This window comes from Lates calcarifer, unplaced genomic scaffold, assembly GCF_001640805.2.
Source record: "Lates calcarifer isolate ASB-BC8 unplaced genomic scaffold, TLL_Latcal_v3 _unitig_1690_quiver_535, whole genome shotgun sequence".
NCBI classification, from domain to species: Eukaryota; Metazoa; Chordata; class Actinopteri; family Centropomidae; genus Lates; species Lates calcarifer.
In genome coordinates this window covers 282,454-302,027 of record NW_026115692.1, presented here as the reverse complement: position 1 = coordinate 302,027, position 19,574 = coordinate 282,454, and the positions used below count along the sequence as shown (strand labels likewise).

Genomic DNA, 19,574 nt, shown 5'->3' with positions numbered 1-19,574 from the left:
ACCACTGTTTTTACATGATTTAACCCTTTCACCGCCTCCCATCAGCTGAAAGTCTTACTCCATCAACAATAATCTTATTGATTAGTGATGATTGATCAGGAGCAGAACAACATGATGTTTCTACAGCTGATTAAATATTAACTGATCAATTATCTGTGGGTTCATTCAAATCAACTGAAACAAATACAACTAAACCAAACTGCAACAGAGCTGAAGAGAGTAAACATCAACAACAACAACAACAGGCAGAGGAAATGTAAACAACAGCAACCTGAGATAAAGGATAACTTCATGTTTCTATCTTCAACAGAATAACAGAGAAGGACTCACCCCCCATCACCAGGTCAGATGGTTCAGTCCACCCCTCCCCCTCCCCCTCCTCTTATTGAGCTGAATGAATGAAAAGAGAGAGAGAGAGAGAGAGAGAGAGGTAGAGTCATTGTGGCGTTCCTGCAAAGACTCTGCAGCAACACATTCCTCTGAACCAGATTTATTCTGCCAGTTCATACTGGTTCAACTGCACAAGGACCTGGACTCAGACACAGACACAAACCAGGACCAGAATTCAGACACAGACCAGGACCAGGACCTGGACTCAGACAAAGTTTAAACCCAGTTAAAATCAAGTTAGAGACAGTTGGAGTGCTGTTGTGTGCAGAGATGAAGTTGCTGCTGTTGTTGCTGCTGATGGAGCAAACTGCAGCTCAGCAAAGAGGTGAGAGACTCTGTTCACTTTACTGTTTCTACTGTTTTCAGATGGAGGTCCATGTCTTCAGTTTTTCAGATCTTTGTGTAAAACCTTGGATCAAAGAGTCTGAAACTTTGATTTTCCATCATAGATTGATCAGTGAATCAGTTTGATCAGTTTCACTGTGAACTGATCAATAAATCGCCTGATCTGAACAAACTTCACATTTAATCATCTAAATTAACTGACTGATCTGTATTTAACTGAATTACTGACACAGAGATGCATCAGTCTGCAACAGTCTGCAGACCTGTGAGCTGTTAGCCCTGTTAGCTGTTAGCCCTGTTAGCTGTGAGTGAAGAGATCAAATTTCCAATCAGACTGATCAATATAAAGATAAATACTGATTGTGTGTTAATTTCCCCTCAGTTCAGTCTGACAGGCTCTTTAATCATTTTACAAGGTTCAATCATCTGAATCTGACAGAGTGAGGATCCTTGACTCTACTTTATCTCTGTTTAGTCTGAATTCATCCAGTTTACATTCACTCACAGACACTGTGACTTCTCTCTCTAATCCTGTGTACTTACACTGCAGTAAAACTACAGTCTTCTTTAACGGTGGCTGAGGCTCAGAAATTTATCTGGAGATAACTGTAAATTAATCAATGACTAATCAATGAATCACAGATGATCCCTCTCTGTGTGTGTGTGTGTGTGTGTGTGTGTGTGTGCGCAATGAACATATTGATGAGGATCGTCAGACAGAGTGTGTGTCCTGCTGGGAAATTGTCTGTGTGTGTGATTAGTGTTAACAATCACACTCCTCCCTCTTCCTCTCCCCCGCCCTAAACCCCCACCTCCCCCCTATGTGTGTGTGTGTGTGTGTGTGTGTGTGTGTCGGGGGAGGGGTCAGAGGTCAGTGTGAACCACCATGTTATTACAGCAGTCTGTTTTATTCAGCCTGTTCAGAGCCAACATGGCCGATCAGACGCTGAGGGGAGGTGATGTAAAGTCGCAGCCAGACGATCTGATTGGTTCACTGATATCCCTGTGAGATGCAGCAGAGGGATCAGAGCTGAGTTAGAGATCCAGGTTAGACCTGAACCTGATCCAGAACCATGGCCCAACTTAGACTCTGACACACACATCTGGATCTGCGTGTATTTCCACAACAACACTGTGTGTGTGGTCTGGGTGTTCCTCATGTTGTGGGGACCTACAGCTGTTTACACAATCAGTTTATGGCGACAAAAAACAGGTCCCCACAAGGAACAGAAGTACCCATAACACACATGAGTAGATACTAAAGTGAAGACATGATTTAGAGTTGTAAATCAGTGTGTGTGTGTGTGTGTGTGTGTGTGTGAGGCCACCCAGCTGATGTTATCTCACCTCCACAGCTGATCACACACAACAGTAATTAACACGTGTGTGAGAAGAACTGATTTTAGTGATTAAACTGGTTTATATTCAGTGATTTGATCAGTTTCTCTGTGTCTGTTCTTCACTGTGGTTTTCTAGTTTCTTTAAATGAAACAGATCTGAGGTCAGTCAGTGAAACATCACTTTAACAAACAAACAGAGTGAGAGTCACAGCAGGAGCAGCTGAGTCAACACCGACTGTCTCCACTTTAATCTGACCAAACTTCAAAATAAAAGTCTTTCAGGAAACAACTCAGTCAGTAACAAACATCTGAACCAGGTTTGGTTCAAAGATGAAAAATGTTTCTGTTTTTGTGGCTCAGTTATAAAATCTGCTGGTCACATGATCACAGCCTGAGGAAGTGAAGTGTAAGACAGTGACTCACCTGAAAGTTTACCTGCAGAAACACCTGAACTACCTGAGTCACAGTCTGACTGCCTGAGTCCAGACAACAAAGAGGACACACTTCACTCATTAACTCCTTCATTCCCTCACTCATTCACTCTTTCATGTGTTTCAGGAAGCTAACAGGAAGCTAACTCTGTGGTTGTGTTTCAGGTCTGTTTCCGGCCATCTTGAATCTGGCCAGTAACGCAGTGATCAGCAGTAACGCCACCTGTGGAGATCCAGAACCTGAGGTTTACTGTAAACTCGTTGAACACGTCCCAGGACGAAGAATCAAGAACCCTCACTGTCCCAAATGTGACGCCAACTCTGTCCTGTCCAAAGGTCTGCACCAGAACCAGAACCACACAGTCCACTTTAATCTGAACGAGAACCAGAATCACAGTTGAAAGCATCTGTCTGTTGTTAACACATTAGTCTTTAAATAAAGCACCTGATCATTGATCACTCTGTGTATGTTTGTACCTCAGAACGCCATCCGATCACAAACGCCATTGATGGAACCAATCAGTGGTGGCAGAGTCCAAGCATCAAGAACGGACGACAGTTTCACTGGATCACCATCACACTGGACCTCAAACAGGTAACAGGTCATCTCCAGGTGTTCGGGTAACACACCTGTTCAGGCTGTTGGGTTAGGGTCAGAGTCCAGGGGAGAAACAGCGACAGATGGGCAGGTTTAGTTACAGGTGTAACCTGAGCTCTAGACCTGAATCTAAACGTGTTTCTCTGTTCAGATTTTTCAGGTCGCCTACATCATCATCAAGTCAGCAAACTCTCCTCGCCCAGGTGAGAGCAGCCTGTACCTGTCTGTCTGTCTACCTGTCTGTCTGTCTACCTGCCTGTCTGACTGACCCATCTGTCTCTCAGGTAACTGGATCCTGGAGCGCTCTCTGGATGGTGTGACCTTTGACCCCTGGCAGTTTTATGCCATCAGTGACTCGGAGTGTTTGACTCGTTACAACATCACCCCGAGACTCGGACCTCCGACCTACAAGAGCGACACAGAGGTCATCTGCACGTCGTACTACTCAAGACTGAACCCACTGGAGCACGGAGAGGTGAGACAGGCTGTCTGTCTGTCACCTGTCTGTACATCTGTCTGTCTGTTTGCATGTCTCTCTGACCTGTCTGTCTCTCAGATCCACACCTCTCTGATCAACGGCCGACCCAGTGCTGACGATTTGACCTCTGACCTCCTGAACTTCACGTCAGCTCGTTACATCAGACTGAGGCTCCAGCGAATCAGAACTCTGAACGCCGACCTGATGACGCTGAGTGTCCGAGACCCTCGAGACATCGACCCCATCGTCACCCGGAGGGTGAGACAGGCTGTTTGATCCCATGATCTACATGTTTCATATTCATGAATGAAAACTGCTACACATTACTTCCTCTTTACTTCCTGTTTATTCTCTCAGTATTATTACTCCATCAAAGACATCTCTGTGGGTGGGATGTGTATCTGTTACGGACACGCTCAAAGCTGCCCGCTGGACCCCGTTACCAAGGTAACAACACACACCTGTACACACTTGCACACACCTGTACAATGTCCTGCAGGTGAGGAAATGTTCAACCTGTGTGTGTGTGTGTGTGTGTGTGTGTGCAGAAGCTGCAGTGTGTGTGTGAACACAATACCTGTGGAGAGAACTGTAACGAATGTTGCCCCGGATACCACCAGCAGCCATGGCAACCAGGAACGGTCTCCGAGGGAAACACCTGTGAGAGTAAGAGAAAGAAAAATACAAACACCTTTAAATACACGGTCTGCCTCTCACCTGTCTGCCTCTCACCTGTCTCTCTCGCTCTCTCTCAGAGTGTAACTGTCACAACAAAGCCGTTGACTGTTTCTTCAATCAGACCGTCTCCAAACTCTCTTTGAGTTTAAACTCTCGCGGCGTTCGTCAGGGAGGCGGAGTCTGTATCGACTGTCAGCAGAACACGGCCGGCATCAACTGTGAGACCTGCAGAGACGGATACTACAGACCTGCTGAGGTACGCAGTAATACTACAGATAATACTAGAGTAACAGTACAGTAACACTACAGTAATACTACAGTAATACTACAGTAATAGTACAGATAATACTACAGTAATACTACAGTAACACTGTGTGTGTGCAGGTTTCTCCGTACTCAGATTCTCCGTGTGTTGAGTGTAACTGTGACCTGAGAGGATCAAAGTCTTCAGTCTGCGTCAGAGATGACTCACAGCCAGGTCTGTTACTGTTGTTGTTACTGTTTGTTTTTGTTGTTGTTGTTGACTCTGACTGATGAGTGTGTGTGTGTGTTCAGGTGTGTCTGCAGGTCAGTGTGTGTGTGAGGAGGGGTTCAGCAGGTCAACAGTGCAATCGTTGTGCGTTTGGATACAGAGATTTTCCTCTGTGCGTTCGTTGTGAGTGTAACCTGTCGGGCAGCGTCAACACCGACCCCTGCAGCCCCTGCACCTGCAAGGTAAACACTGACATCATCGTGGGGGGGCGGGGCTACTTGTAATTTCACTTATTAACTAAGCAAACCTAAGTCTGTTCTCACCTGTTCCCTGATGTCTCATTTGTTCTCTCACCTGTGCTCCCTCCCTCAGGAGAACGTGATGGGAGCTCACTGTGACCTGTGTAAACCAGGGTTCTACAACCTGCAAGAGAAAAATCAGCTTGGCTGCACTGACTGTTTTTGCTTTGGTGTGTCTGACGTCTGTGAGAGCTCCACCTGGTCCACAGCTCAGGTAACACCCACCTGCACACAGACAACACACACCCACACACATGGACAGGTATCATACACACCCGTTCTCAGGTAAAACATCAGTATATCTTGTCTTTTGTTCAGGTGTATCATACAGACGCTTGGCTCCGCCCCTCTCAGTCCCTCCACACACCTTCTGTCGTCCATGGCAACGACCTCCCGATCCCCGGCAACACCTCATCTGGCCACACCCACCAACAGGTGCTGTCGTGGGTGGCACCTGCCAGTTTCCTTGGCAACAAGGTCGGTTACCATTTCCATAATGTCACTAATCAGTGAACAGCAGCGACTTCCTGTCTGTCTGTCTGACTTCCTGTCTGTCTGCAGCTGGTGTCTTTCGGAGGTTACCTGAACTACTCTGTGGTTTATGACGTCCCATTGGACAATGAGGACCACTCTCTCCCCGCCCACTCTGACATCATCATCGAGGTGAGAAAACTTGAGATGAAAAACTACAATCATGGAGTCTTAAAGAACTACAACTCCCAGACTGAACTGATGACCTTTTGGTCTCGTCTCCAGGGTAACGGCCAGGCTTTCCGTCTCTCTCCTCCCCTCCTCCTCTTCTTGTCTCCGTTGGCCGAGCGCTCAGTTGCCGTGGCGATGGTCCCACAGCGATTCATGGATGATCGGACGGGTGGTCATGTGACCCGTGACGACCTGCTGACGGTCCTCACCGACGTGACATCACTGAGGGTCAGAGTTCACCTGAACGCCTCCGCAGACGGGCCGATACGGTGAGAAGTCTTCCATCCAGTCTACTGGTGGTCTGTGGGTTCAGGTCCTGGTGCTGGTCCTGGGTCACGTGTTCCTGTTCTGATGTCTCTGTCTGTCCCTCAGTCTCAGCTCTGTGTCTCTGGACATCGCTGACTCTGGATCAGTCTCTGGGGTTCAAGCGGTTGCCGTGGAGACGTGTGAATGTCCATGGGGTTACAGTGGCACTTCCTGTGAGGTCAGCTGATTGCCTTATTACATCATCACTGTGAGACAATAACAACCACAGTCATGTGACTTCACTGTGTGTGTGTGTGTGTGTGTGTGGTGTGTGTGTGTGTGTGTGTAGGCGTGTCTCCCAGGTTTCTACAGAGTGGGCGGAGTCTTATTTGGCGGGAACTGTATGCAGTGTGAGTGTAACGATCACGCCACTGAGTGTGACGTCAACGGAGCTTGTTTGGTGAGTTTCAACAAAAAACAAACAGTAAGCAAATAATAAAAATAGACCAAAAGGACGTTACCATGGTAACAGTACCACAGTCAGCTGACTAAACACCTGTCTCTCTCTCAGGGTTGTTCCCATAACACCACCGGTCCTCACTGTGATCAGTGTTTACCTGGTTTCTATGGCGACCCGACAGAGGGAACAGCAGACGACTGCCGGCTGTGTCCATGTCCTCTGACGGAGCCGTCCAACAGGTGACATTCAAACTGAGAAACTTTATTGACACACAGACCCGCTGACAGTGAGTGTGTATCAACACTGTGATTGTGTGTATGTTTCAGTTTCAGCCCCACCTGTGTGCTGGAGTCACCTGGTCAGGTGTCATGTGACCAGTGTCAGGAAGGATACACAGGGAATAACTGTGAGAGGTGAGGACTGAGAGGCAGGTGTACCTACCTGTAGACAGGTCAACTCGCTGTAACACCTGTGTGCCTGTGTCTGCAGGTGTGCCAGTGGTTACTATGGTAACCCACAGGTAGTGGGCGGGGCCTGTGTCCGCTGTGAGTGTAACAGTAATGTGGACATCAGCGAGGCGGGACACTGCGACACCGCCACCGGGGAATGTCTGCGTTGCATCGGCAACACGGCCGGGAGACACTGTGAGGTCTGTCAGGCCGGTTACTATGGAGACGCCGTGCACGCCAAAGACTGTCGGGGTGAGACACACACACACACACACGCACACACACATATGATGAAGTTCCCATCAAACTCAGAGCAGGGATAAGAGCTGATTGGTCGGTCTGAACAGGAAGTTCAACTGGTTCAGGACACAGAGTCATGTGACAGCAGCAGAAATCAGAGGTCAAATCTAATCTGGATTTAAAAAGATCAACATTCCTGCTGCTAAACACACACACACACACACACACACACACACACACACACACACACAGACTGTGTAGTTGTTGTAGGGAGATGTAGTTGTTTAAAGCCTCAGACACATTTTAACGCTTTAAAAATTTAAGAGGTTACCTGTGCTGAGGGGCAGGGCTTCAGGTGTGACTGACGGTGGACGGATCTCTCTCTCTCTCTCTCTCTCTCTCTCTCTCAGAGTGTGGCTGTGATGTCAGTGGCGCCCTCTCCAGTGTGTGTGATGTCACAACAGGTCAGTGTTCATGCAGAGAAAACGTGACTGGACGCACCTGTGACCACTGCCAGGTGAGACACACACCTGAAACACACACACACAGTAACACAAAGTCAAATAAAAACAAGGTTCAAAGGTTCATTCTGGAGCTTTCATCTCACCTCATGGTCTTCCTCTGCAGGTGTTGGTGTCAGGTGTTCAGGTGACTTGTGTTTTTTTCAGGTGGGGTTCTTTGGGCTGCGGAGTGGGCAGGGCTGCCGAGCATGTGGCTGCAGCCAATCAGGATCTGTGTCTGAGTCATGTGACGAGGATGGACGGTGTCAGTGTGTGGAGGGCGTGGGCGGAAACAAATGTGACCACTGTAGTCGTGGTTACTATGGTTTCCATGGCAACGGCTGCACAGGTAAACAACAGCAAAGGTAACGTCGGGCTAACTGCCGATTCGTCGACTCTCTGGTCTCTGATTGGCTGTGATCTGTTCTTCTCCCAGCATGCACTTGTGATCACACGGGTGGGAACTGCAACCCAGAGACTGGAGAGTGCATCTGCCCCACCCACACAGAGGGGGACACCTGCGACAGGTGTGAGACAGGTTACTGGGGTCACGACCCAACCATGGGCTGCAAGGTACACACAGAAATACACACAGACACACACACGCAAAGAGGATGACACCTGCGACAGGTGTGACAGGTGTGTAACTTCCTGCTCTGTCCTCAGCCATGCAGCTGCAGCGCAGCAGGAAGCTCCGCCCCTCAGTGTGACCTCACCAACGGCCAATGTCGGTGCAGGGAGGGCTTCTCTGGCAGGTCATGTGACCAATGTACACCTGGTTACCATGGTTACCCAGCATGCTCAGCGTGCGGCTGCGACATGGCGGGAACAGAAGGGAAGTTCTGCAACACAACGCTGGGAGTGTGCAACTGTCGACACGGTGGAGTGTGTGTGTGCAAGGTGAGTTACTGTGTCTGTACTGACCTCTGCAAGAAACTACACCTGACCAGGACACCTGGACCTCACCTGTCCTCCTCTGTGTGTGTGTGTGTATTCAGGCAGGTGTGTCAGGTCGGCGTTGTGAGGAGTGTGTCTCTGGTTGGTTCGGTTTGTCAGCTGAGAATCCAGACGGCTGCTCTCAGTGTTTCTGTTCAGGACTGAGCCGAGACTGTGAAGAGCAGGGAGGACTGTCCAGGGTCCCTGTGAGTACAAATACTACAAAAAATACTACATATACTACAGAAATACTACATATATATTACATACATATAATGTAAAATAAACAGTGAGTAGCAAGAAGGATTACAGTGTAAATATACACAGTATGCTACATATACAGTGTAATTATCAAATACTACATGAACACCCTCCTCCTCATCACCACCCCCCACCCACTCCCCCTCCACAGATCGCCCTGGCTCACCCCCCCCCTCTCCTGTCAGTGGTCAGTCAGTCTAACCTGCAGGGTGTAGTATCTGGAGTTTACCAGCAGGGCGGCGACACACTGCTCGACACCCGGCAGCTCAACACCAGCAGACTAACCGGCCCCCTCTACTGGAGACTGCCCCCCCAGTTTGAAGGCAAACAGGTACAGTCACCTGACTGATTTACAGGGAGTGATTACTGTGTATAGTGTGTACTACATGTTGTGTGTCTGTTGTGTGTCCTGTGTAGCTGCTGTCGTACGGCGGCCTGCTGTCTTACATCATCACCTTCTACGCTGAGGACGGTTCAGGACTGTCCAATCAGGAGCCTCAGGTGCTGATGAGGGGCGGGACTCTGAAGAAGCTCGTCATATATACGGACATGGTCGCCCCCAGCAACGGCGTCAGGACCCAGCATGACATCAGGATGACAGAGGTACAGCTGCAAAGAATCATGGGAAACCAGAGAAACAGGAAGTCTTGTTTAAACTGGAAGCAGTGTATTATAAAGTGTGTGTGTGTGTGTGTGTTACAGCACAAATGGAAGTATTTTAACTCTGTGTCGGAGAAGGCGGTGAGTCACGCTGACTTCCTGTCCGTCCTCAGTGACATCCAGTACGTCATCATCAAGGCTTCATACGGGACCAGACTGCAGCAGAGCAGGTACTACACTCTGTACTACACTCTGTACACTCTGTACACACTGTACTACACACATCCATTCCACTCTCCTCTATATTTTTCAATTGTCATAGCAACAGTGACATCAGCAGCTCTGTTGATGTCGTTTCCTGTATGTGTTGTTTTCTGAAGGATCTCTAACATCACCATGGAGACAGCAGTGGAGGTGGAGTTAGAGCAGGGGTCAGAGGTCAGCAGGGGCGTGGCCAGACTGATTGAGTCCTGTATCTGTCCACCTGGATACACCGGGCTGTCCTGTCAGGTAATGTCACCGCGGCAACCACAGCAACGAAAACAGGAACTGCTTTCACTGGCACCTGAGTTTTCTGTCTCACCTGTCTGTCCTCACCTGTCTGTCCCTACCTGTCTGTCCTCAGGAGTGTGCTCCAGGTTATTTCCGTCAGCCTCAGTCTGAGTTGTCGTCTCAGAGTCTGAAGTCGATGTTCGTTCGTCCGTGTGTGCGATGTCGCTGCAACAACCACAGTGAGACCTGCAACACAGAGACTGGAGAGTGTCAGGTAACACGCTAACACACGCTAACACATGCTGACATAAACACATATTAAATGGTCGGTCAGGTAACATGCTAACACACACACATACATAACAGATGAATCATGGAGGTAAACAGAGCAGTGTCTTTTTTTTCAGGACTGTCAGCATCACACCAGTGGGCGGAGCTGTGAGTCGTGTGCCCCAGGGTATTATGGGAATGTCAGTGGCTCCATTAGTGACTGTTCACTATGTGCCTGCCCCCTACGGGACAACAGGTAACAATGCACACTGATCGTTCATTATTTAATTGAGCAAGCGGTTTTATTTTCCTAACCTCACCTGTGTTTGTGTAGTTTCAGTCCCACCTGTGTGTCAGAGGGAGCGCTTGGTGATTTTCGCTGCACCGCCTGTCAGGCGGGATACGAGGGGAGATACTGTGAGAGGTGAGTCATTACATCACACCTGTGTTCAGAGTTTGGTGGATGTCAGAGGAACTGCGGCCGCTGTGACATCACACTGACTGTATGGTGTCATCCTGCAGGTGTTCTGTCGGTTACTACGGTAACCCCTCGCTGCCTGGCAGGAGGTGTTCGCGGTGTAACTGTAGCGGGTGGGGCTCCCTCCACCCACTGTGTGACGCACTGACGGGACAGTGTGAGTGCAAGGCCGGGGTCAAAGGTCAGTCATGTGACCAGTGCGTGGAGAGACACGTCCTGCAGGGAGGAGAGTGTGTGTGTGAGTAACAGACACACAGACACACAGACACACACACACACACACACACCACACACACACACACACAGGTGTGTTCAGGTGTAGCGTGTTATCAGAGGTGATGAGCGCTTGTTTTTTCCTCCAGCCTGTGATGACGAGTGCACCGGCGTTCTCCTGGACGACCTCGATAAACTACACAACTACTTCCTGTCTGTCAACATGACCGGTGTTGCCATGGCACCATACCGCCAGCTGGTGGTGCTGGAGAACCAGACCAGAGACATAAAGGTACAAATGACTGATATTAGTCAGAGTCCCTGAACGCAGCACGCAGCCTGATGTTAACCTCTGACTGTGTTTGTCCAGGTGTTTTCAAAGAACAGCTCCATCGCTTTCCGTCTGTCTAGAGTAGAAGACGAGTTAAATCACCTGACCTCTGACCTCAGCGGTTTACTGCAGCAGGTAAGTTTCCTCTAACTCTATGACACAGCGTTGTCTGTGAACAGGTTCAACCTGCAGGGGATTGTGGAACGTGACTAATACAGGTCATATTTTTCCGGCCTCCTGTTTGGTCAGATCGCAGGTCTGTCTGATCACCTGGAGGAAGTGGGCGTTTCCACCAACAGCAGCCTCTCCCAGGGTGCACTGCTGCTGAGGAGCATCAGCAGCCTGCAAGACAACATTCAGGGTAAACAACACCAGGAGACTGATGATGACATCACTAACACATCATCCAATCATTAACATCTAATGACGTAAAACATATCTGACATCTGATTGGTCCAGAGCTGCAGAGAGAGGCGGGGCTTCTGAACCACACCACAGAGGAGGAGCTTGACTCAGCCAATCAGACACATCTGCTGGAAGGGGTGGGGCTTATGTTAGAAACCATGAGAGCTGTCAATCTGACGGCCGCCAACATGACAGCCAATCAAGAGCTCAGGTGAGTGTTAATAAATATTAATGTTAATAAGAAATATATATATATATATATATATATATATATATATATATATATATATATATATCTTTTCTGTTTATTCATTTAATTTTTTTTATATCTCATTAAATTTATACATTTATTATTATTATTATAGATTTTTTTTCTGTCTGTCTGGTCTCTCTACCTCTCTCTGCAGCCGTGTCAGAGTCTCACCTCCACCTGCTGCAGGTGGACTTCCTGTCCACCAGGGCGGTGGTTGATAACAGGCTCCGCCTCGTCTCCACTTTTTCCACTGTCGGCATGGAAACGCTGCGAAGTGCACACACACACCTGAACAATGCCACACAACAAAACGCACAAGCACACATACTGCTGGACAACACATACACTCTGCTGCATCAGTACCAGGTAAACACACACACACGACGACATGCTGAGACACAAACTATAAATTAGAGTCTAAAATAATAGATGGCCCCCCTCCCCCCCAGTCTCTCCACCTGAACCTGTCCACTGTCCGTCTCTCTGTGGACGCTCTGATGGAGGAGAGTCAGCTGCTGCTGGACGACACCGTCAGCCTGACGGAGGAGTTAACGAACTCCACCACAGTAAGACAAACACTAACCATCAATAAACCAACAATCATTCAATAATAGATCAAGACTCATCATGACTCACCTGTGCAGCAGGTGGAGGTGTTGGACAGTCAGCTGGATCAGTGGCGCCCCCTGCTGAGGAAACAGGTGGATGGTTTGGTTATCGGACTGAAGATGACGGATGCTCTGGAGAATGTTTACCGTGCAGAGAGCCACGCCCACCTGCTGCAGAGCCATGCCCACTCCCTGCACAGGTAATTCTGTGTGTTAACACACTTGTGTGTGTTTCTGCCACTGAAATCACAGTAAATAAAACTCTACTTCTTCTCTCAGCTCTCTGTCGTCCGTATGTAATACGTCTCAGAACGGCAGCCGATTGGGTCAGCTCAACAGTGACATCACAGAGCAAGTTGACTCCGCCCAGCAAGCGGCCTCAATCGCCCACGTCTCCGCCTCCCTCGCTCTCAACATGGTACTTGTTCAGACTGAAACACACCTGTGTCACACCTGTGTTCCATGTTCCATGTTTTTACACACACACATCTGATCTGTGTTTCAGAGTGTCCAATCAGAGCAGCCGCTGTCAAAAGAGGGCGGAGCCAAACTGAACTCCAGCTCTGCAGTTTTAGACGACAGTCGCCGAATCAGGGAGACAGCTGAAGGTCAGCTGATCCTCACTCAGCCTCAGAGTTAAACTGATCAGAAAATAAAACATGACTAACACCTGTCTCTGCTCCAGACCTGCAGCTGCATGTCTCCATGGCAACCAGCAGACTGGGCGTGGTCAGAGAGAGCATCCGGAACTCCACCCTCCTCCTCCGTCAGCCAATCATAGAGCTGCAGAGCCTCACTAACGGTGAGATGTTTTCATCTCCTTCAGCTCTGATGTTTTGATACGCTGATGTATTGACTGTTGTATTGATTGTTGTATTGTTTTTTTTCCATCAGGCTCATCGGCCTCGCTGCCACAGGCTCAGCTCCAGGCTGCAGCGGCGCGCTCCAGCCTACAGGCAGCGCTGCAGCGGCTGCAGAGACTCAGAGATCAGCTGCAGGATTCTTCTTCTGTGGTGGAAAACACCAACAACACAGTGAGAGAGACGAACGAGCTGCTGACTCACACTCAGACTGCAGGTCTGTTTCTAACACACAAACACAACCAGCTTAATGAAGTACAGACTCTGACACTTCCTGTCTCTGTGCTCAGCCAATGAGGCGCAGCGTAAGCTGGAGGAGGTGGAGCATCGCACAGAGCGTCTGATGGAGCGGATAAAGCCGCTGAGCATGCTGGGAGAAACACTGAGCAGGAACCTGTCTGACATCAGAGAGCTGATCGATCAGGCCCGAAGACAGGCGGCATCGGTACACACACACACACACACACACACACACACACACACACACACACACACACCTTGCTCTGTTACCTGTCCTCGACACCTATACGCTCTATCTGAAGAACCCGTCAGGTGGGACTACAGATTGAAACTCCACCTTCTCAGAGGGTTTGACCTTTGACCTCAGACAGATACTTTATGCCTGATGATGATGATGATGTTTTGATGATGTCATCAGATAAAGGTGGCGGTGCAGGCGGACAGAGACTGTGTCCGGTCCTACAGACCTCAGATCCAGTCCAGTAACTTCAACACACTGAGTCTGATCCTGAAGACATCCACTCCTAAAAACCTGCTCTTCTACCTGGGTAGCAACACCACGGTAACAACACGCAACGACACACAGACACACACTACAGACATACAGTGTACAGTGTAAATGAAAACGTGGTCTGTGTGCTCAGGTGGATTACCTGGCTGTAGAGATGCATGATGGGAAGGTATCTCTGCTGTGGGACCTGGGTTCAGGCAGCAGCAGGTTGGAGTTTCCTGGACTTGACATCACCAACAACAGGTGGACCAGGATCAACGCTACACGGTAATTACACGCCAACGCACCAGTCACATGATCACCACAGGTCACATGAGCAGAGCTGACGAATGACTGAGGAGAAAACAGGTTAAATAGTCAGATCACAGAGTTACAAGAAGACGAGCCACTGTCATGATCTGATGATGTGATGATGTCATCAGGTTTGGCGCCCACGTCTCTCTGTCGGTCCATCAGCTGGACTCAGAGTCGGCTCCGTTGCCAGCGGTAACAGCAACATCACCGGGATCGTCCCGAGTTTTAGACGTCAACAGAAACACGGTGATCCACATCGGAGGACTGGGACTTCACACTCAGGTAACACACACAGCAGGTGGACAGGTGCGTGTACAGGTGAACAGGTGATAACTGTGTACATGTGTGTGTGTGTATGATGTCAGAGCCCTGTGGCGTTGAGGTCATCCACCTTTCAGGGCTGTCTGGGAGAAGCTTCGCTCAACGAGAGAAACATCGGACTGTGGAACTATGACAGCAGAGAGGGCGAGTGTGGAGGCTGCTTCAGCAGGTACACACACAGGTGTATACAGGTGTACCACCACACCTGTGAGGATGTTAACTGACCACATCCACTGAGTGTTCCAAGGTGGTGCTGTAGCTCAGCTCTGTTAAATTCTAAAGTTCTGAACTGTTCTAACTACTACTACTGTCTCCACCTGCCTGTCTCTGTCTGTCTGTCTCCATCTGTCTCCACCTGCCTGTCTCTGTCTGTCTCCACCTGTCTGTCTCCACCTGCCTGCCTCCACCTGCCTGTCTCTGTCTGTCTGTCTCCATCTGTCCTGTCTCCACCTGCCTGTCTCCACCTGTCCCTGTCTCCATCTGTCTCTCTCTACTTGTCTGTCTCTCAGTCCTCAGGCGGAAGAGACCTCCTTCCACTTTGATGGATCTGGATTCTCATTGGTCCAAAAGTCTCTGCGTGCGACCTCCACCTCCATTGTGTTTCTGTTTAAGACTCTGTCTCCGGGCGGATTACTGCTCTACCTCGCCTCCAACAACACCGTATGACACACACACACTGTCTGTTCATGCTCTTATTGTGAAAGGAAACACAGGCATGACCTCCTTCCTGTCTCCTGCAGAGAGACTTCCTGTCCATGGAGCTGGTGGAGGGGCACATTCGTCTGACCTTTGACCTCGGCTCAGGCGCTTTGATCCTGACCTCCAACAGGAAGTACAACACTGGAGTGTGGTACAAGATCACGCTGCAAAGGAACAAACGCAAAGGTTACCTGTCCATCATGGCTGCTGACCAATCGTCAGAGAAGGAGGTGCTGGAGGCAGAGTCTCCCGGCATGGCTTCTGACCTGAACCGCTCCGACCTCGACCCCATCTACATCGGAGGACTTCCTGCCTCCAGACCCATCAGGTGAGTCTTTATCTCACATTGTCGCTCCTCAGGTGACCTGGAGGTCATCCTCGCCGTCACGGAGTAACTGTGTCTGTGTGTGGTTGCTAGGCGACAGGTGGTGTCGAGGTCGTACGTTGGCTGTATAAAGAACGTGGAGATTGCTCGGTCCAACTTTGACCTGCTGAGAGACGCATATGGAGTCAGGAAGGGCTGCGTACTCAAGGTAATACTGCAGTACAAATACTCTACCACTGTTAGTTACAGTTACTCAGGTTAGTTACTGAGGTTAGGATTGATCACTTTGATCACTCTGACTGATCACTGTGATTGATTACTTCAGGCGGTGCGCAGCGTGTCCGTCCTGTCCGGAGGGTTCGTTCAGATCACTCCTCTGTCCTTCGGTCAGGAGGCAGAGCTTCTCTTCTCCTTCTCCTCCAACAACCAATCAGGAATCCTGCTGGCTGCCTTCAGTGACGGCCGCTCACAGCGACAGGTGAGGTCACATGACTCATCTTCACACCAGGTGTTGATGTGCTGCTGTGGCCAGTGTTAATGTTGTGTGTGTGTGTGTGTGTATGCGCAGCACTTCCTGTCAGTACACCTGGTCTCAGGTGCATTGGAGGCGGAGTTTGGTGAGGTGGGTGGAGCCATACGGAGGGTGACGGTAATGAAACCTGACGGAGAATCCTTCAGTGACGGAAAGAGACACTCTGTGATCATCACCATCAACAGGAAGTACGTGTTACCATGGAAACATGCACCTGTCGCACCTGTCCCACCTGACTCACCTGATTTACCTGTCTGTCTCTCAGGTCTCTGTCCCTGCAGGTAGACGAGGATCACGGGAAGTCCGTCCCTCTGTTGCCAGGCGGAGTTTCTCGTCTGTCTCCAGCCTCCTTCTTCATTGGTGGGCTGCCCTCAGGGGAGGAGTCCCGTCTACCAATCAGATTACAGGATTTATCCAGGTGGTTCAGAGGCTGCATCCAACACCTGGTGGTGGGCGGAGCGTAAGTCTCACTCTCACTCACACTCACACACACACACAGCTCAGTCTCTGATTGGTTAACCATTTTAACTGGCATCTCTGCACAGACTTGTCGACCTATCAGGAGCTGTGAGGTATGAGGGGGCGGAGCTTGACAGCTGCCTACTGGAGGCGAGGGTTGGCGGGGCAGTGCTTCCTGATGACCAGGATGTAGAACCAACTCCTGACCCCGCTCACCTACCAGTAGCCCCTCCCACACACCTGAGCGCCCTGACACCTGGGGCGCTAACGGTAATCAATATATTTATTTACTAGTTATTAATTACTGGTCACTAATTACTACTTATTGATAAGCAGTCACTGATTATTTATTTTTGATTACTGATCATTGATTATTGATCCGTGTGTGTGATGAAGTGTGTGTCGGAGGCAGAGCCAAGTTTCCTGCCATCAGCAGCTCAGTTTGGTTCGTCCAAACACAGTCACATGACCTTCATCATCAACCCCAACACTGTCAGGAAGAGGTGAGTTTCCATGACAACGGGGAAGGGGGTTTAATGATGTCAACATGAGAGTAAACCTGTGGCTGTGTCGTCGCTCCTCGTCCTCAGCGTCTTGATGAGGTTGTCGGTTCGAAGTTGGGCTCTGGACGGACTCATCCTCCTCCTCTCTGACTCCAAACACACTGACTTCATTGTCCTCACACTGACGGGAGGGAAACTGGTGATGTCAGCTGACCTGGGGAAAGGCCCCGCGTCCGTCACCTCATCTGTCGCCGTTAACGATGGAGCCTGGCACGCTGTGAGTTCATATCTACACAGTAACACACAGAAAACACTACATGTCCATATAAGGCGTCCGAATCGTGGACAGCTTACATCATGTTACAGGTGATGATGTCACCAGCAGAATCAGCTGATGTTTGTTTCTGCTGTTGATTCAGGATTATGTTTAAGTGTTACCTGTTTGTCTGTCTCAGGTGAGCGCCGAGGTCAGCCGGAGGTTGGTGTCGATCTCAGTTGACGGTTCGAGTCCAGATTCTGTGCCGGTTAAAGGAAACCAGCTGGATGTGGACAACAGACTTTACCTGGGAGGATTACCTGACACACACTCCACCAGGAGGATCAACGTACGACATTTATGTTATTTATCCAATACACAGGATTTAAACATGAGCATTGTTTCAAACACGTCACCTGACGCCCTGATGCTGTTGGTCAGACCACACCTGTTGAACCAGGGGTTGACACCTGAGCTTAATGTCACAGTGAGTACAAGGAGATGTATCTGTATCATGGATCTGACCTGCTCTACCTGTCTGTCTCTCAGGTGAGCAGCAGTTTTCCAGGTTGTCTTCACTCTCTCAGTCTGAATGGAGCCATGTTGGATCTGACTGAACCCGCCTCACAGCATGATGTCACTTCCTGTTTCACCAAAGACCAAACAGGAAGTTATTTTCACGGCAGCGGCTACGCCATCCTCAGTGAGTCTGACACAGAGAAACTCACCTGGTTTAATCTGATGACATCTGATCAGAGCGTTAACCCGTGTGTGTGTGTCTGTGTGCGCGTGCAGTGCATGATGGGTATAAAGTCGGCTCGGACGTGTCGGTGTCTCTGGAGTTTCGAACCAGCCTATCAGAGGGAGTGTTCCTGGGAATCAGCAGTGCAAAGGTTGACGCCATCGGACTGGAAATGATCAATGGACAGGTGAGCAGACATACCTGCGTGTGTGCTTGTCTGCAGACAGGTGAGATTGTTTCAGTCAGCTGACTATTAAGCCCCGCCTCCTTAACAACAAAAACAAAGGTAGAAAAGTGACGTTGTTTAAACATCATAGGTGAGCTGGTCAGGTGAGAAAGTTTCAGTGATGCAGAGTAACAACTGTAGTAACAGGCTGAACACCTGGAGAATAAACATCATTTACTTGAACACACCTGTTCTCCAGGTAAATCTTTCTGATTGTTTCAATAGTTCTGTACCTGTAATGTGTTAAATGATTCACCTGTTACCTGTTTATTCTGTATATAACATGTAAATAAATAAACGTACCTGTGTTCGTCCTGCTCACGTTTTTTTCCTCAGGTGGTTTTTAACGTGAATAACGGGGCGGGGCGAGTGTCAGTACGTTCGATTGGTCAGGTGTTGTGTGATGGACGGTGGCACCGCCTCCTGGCCAGAAAAACCAAACACACCCTGAGTCTGAGCATAGACGGGCGGAGTTACAGCACCCCCAACCCCTACCCACAATCCACCTCTGCTGAGACCAACAACCCTGTCTACCTCGGAGGATATCCAGGTGAAACATCTACCTGTCTCTCTCTCTGACCTGTCTCTCTCTCTGACCTGTCTGTCTCTCTGACCTGTCTGTCTCTCTGTTACAGCTGGAGTTAAACAGAACTGCCTGTCAATCAGCTCCAGGTTCAGAGGTTGTCTGAGGAACCTGCAGCTCATTAAGTCTCACCTGAGACACACTCTCAACCTGAGCTCCGCCCACTTCCTGTCAGGTGTCACACCTAACTCGTGTCCTGTTGCTTAGCAATGCCCAGCCTGGCTCTGATTGGGCCACTAATAGGACAGATGATTGATAATTGAAATGTTTGTAGAAACAATTGTTAGCAGCTGATTATTTTTACATTTCCAATGTCACTGTGACTTTGTATTCTCTGTGATTTAACTCTGTCGACATGAATCATTAAAGATTATCTGATAACTAACAAACTCAGGTTCATTCACTCCAAACATCAGAAAAGATTTCCTCAGAGATACGTGAACGATAGTCAGTTAAATTTTAAATTGTGGTTGGGTGTAAACCTGAGTTTCCAGAGTGGTCCAAATAAAACCTGAGTGCAGTGGTTTCCTTCCTCTGCTGCTGATAAC

The 19,574-nt window shown here is 49.2% G+C and overlaps 1 protein-coding gene across 1 annotated transcript; it reads left to right on the top strand.

Annotated features, from left to right (window-relative positions):
• The first annotated feature begins 356 nt into the window (after window positions 1–356).
• lama1 (laminin, alpha 1) lies at window positions 357–19,451 on the top strand. The gene is given in 63 exon segments (XM_051067401.1): window positions 357–715; window positions 2,672–2,842; window positions 2,989–3,101; window positions 3,256–3,307; window positions 3,389–3,579; window positions 3,661–3,840; window positions 3,940–4,029; window positions 4,131–4,248; window positions 4,338–4,516; window positions 4,645–4,738; window positions 4,816–4,856; window positions 4,858–4,974; window positions 5,105–5,245; window positions 5,350–5,508; window positions 5,593–5,694; window positions 5,788–6,002; window positions 6,106–6,217; window positions 6,329–6,439; window positions 6,551–6,678; window positions 6,766–6,852; window positions 6,929–7,140; window positions 7,539–7,645; window positions 7,797–7,977; window positions 8,065–8,201; window positions 8,295–8,528; window positions 8,627–8,770; window positions 8,977–9,156; window positions 9,243–9,655; window positions 9,806–9,935; window positions 10,051–10,191; window positions 10,325–10,443; window positions 10,522–10,611; window positions 10,710–10,903; window positions 11,028–11,170; window positions 11,249–11,344; window positions 11,459–11,570; window positions 11,669–11,825; window positions 11,996–12,233; window positions 12,317–12,433; window positions 12,512–12,675; window positions 12,755–12,893; window positions 12,981–13,083; window positions 13,161–13,277; window positions 13,370–13,552; window positions 13,626–13,780; window positions 13,994–14,137; window positions 14,220–14,353; window positions 14,509–14,662; window positions 14,746–14,870; window positions 15,211–15,361; window positions 15,442–15,728; window positions 15,819–15,933; window positions 16,051–16,203; window positions 16,294–16,445; window positions 16,523–16,717; window positions 16,803–16,986; window positions 17,113–17,219; window positions 17,307–17,496; window positions 17,675–17,824; window positions 18,025–18,178; window positions 18,271–18,404; window positions 18,780–18,993; window positions 19,079–19,451. Coding segments are annotated over 63 exon segments (9,360 nt in total). The 5' UTR covers window positions 357–660; the 3' UTR covers window positions 19,234–19,451.
• The last annotated feature ends 123 nt before the right edge of the window (window positions 19,452–19,574 follow it).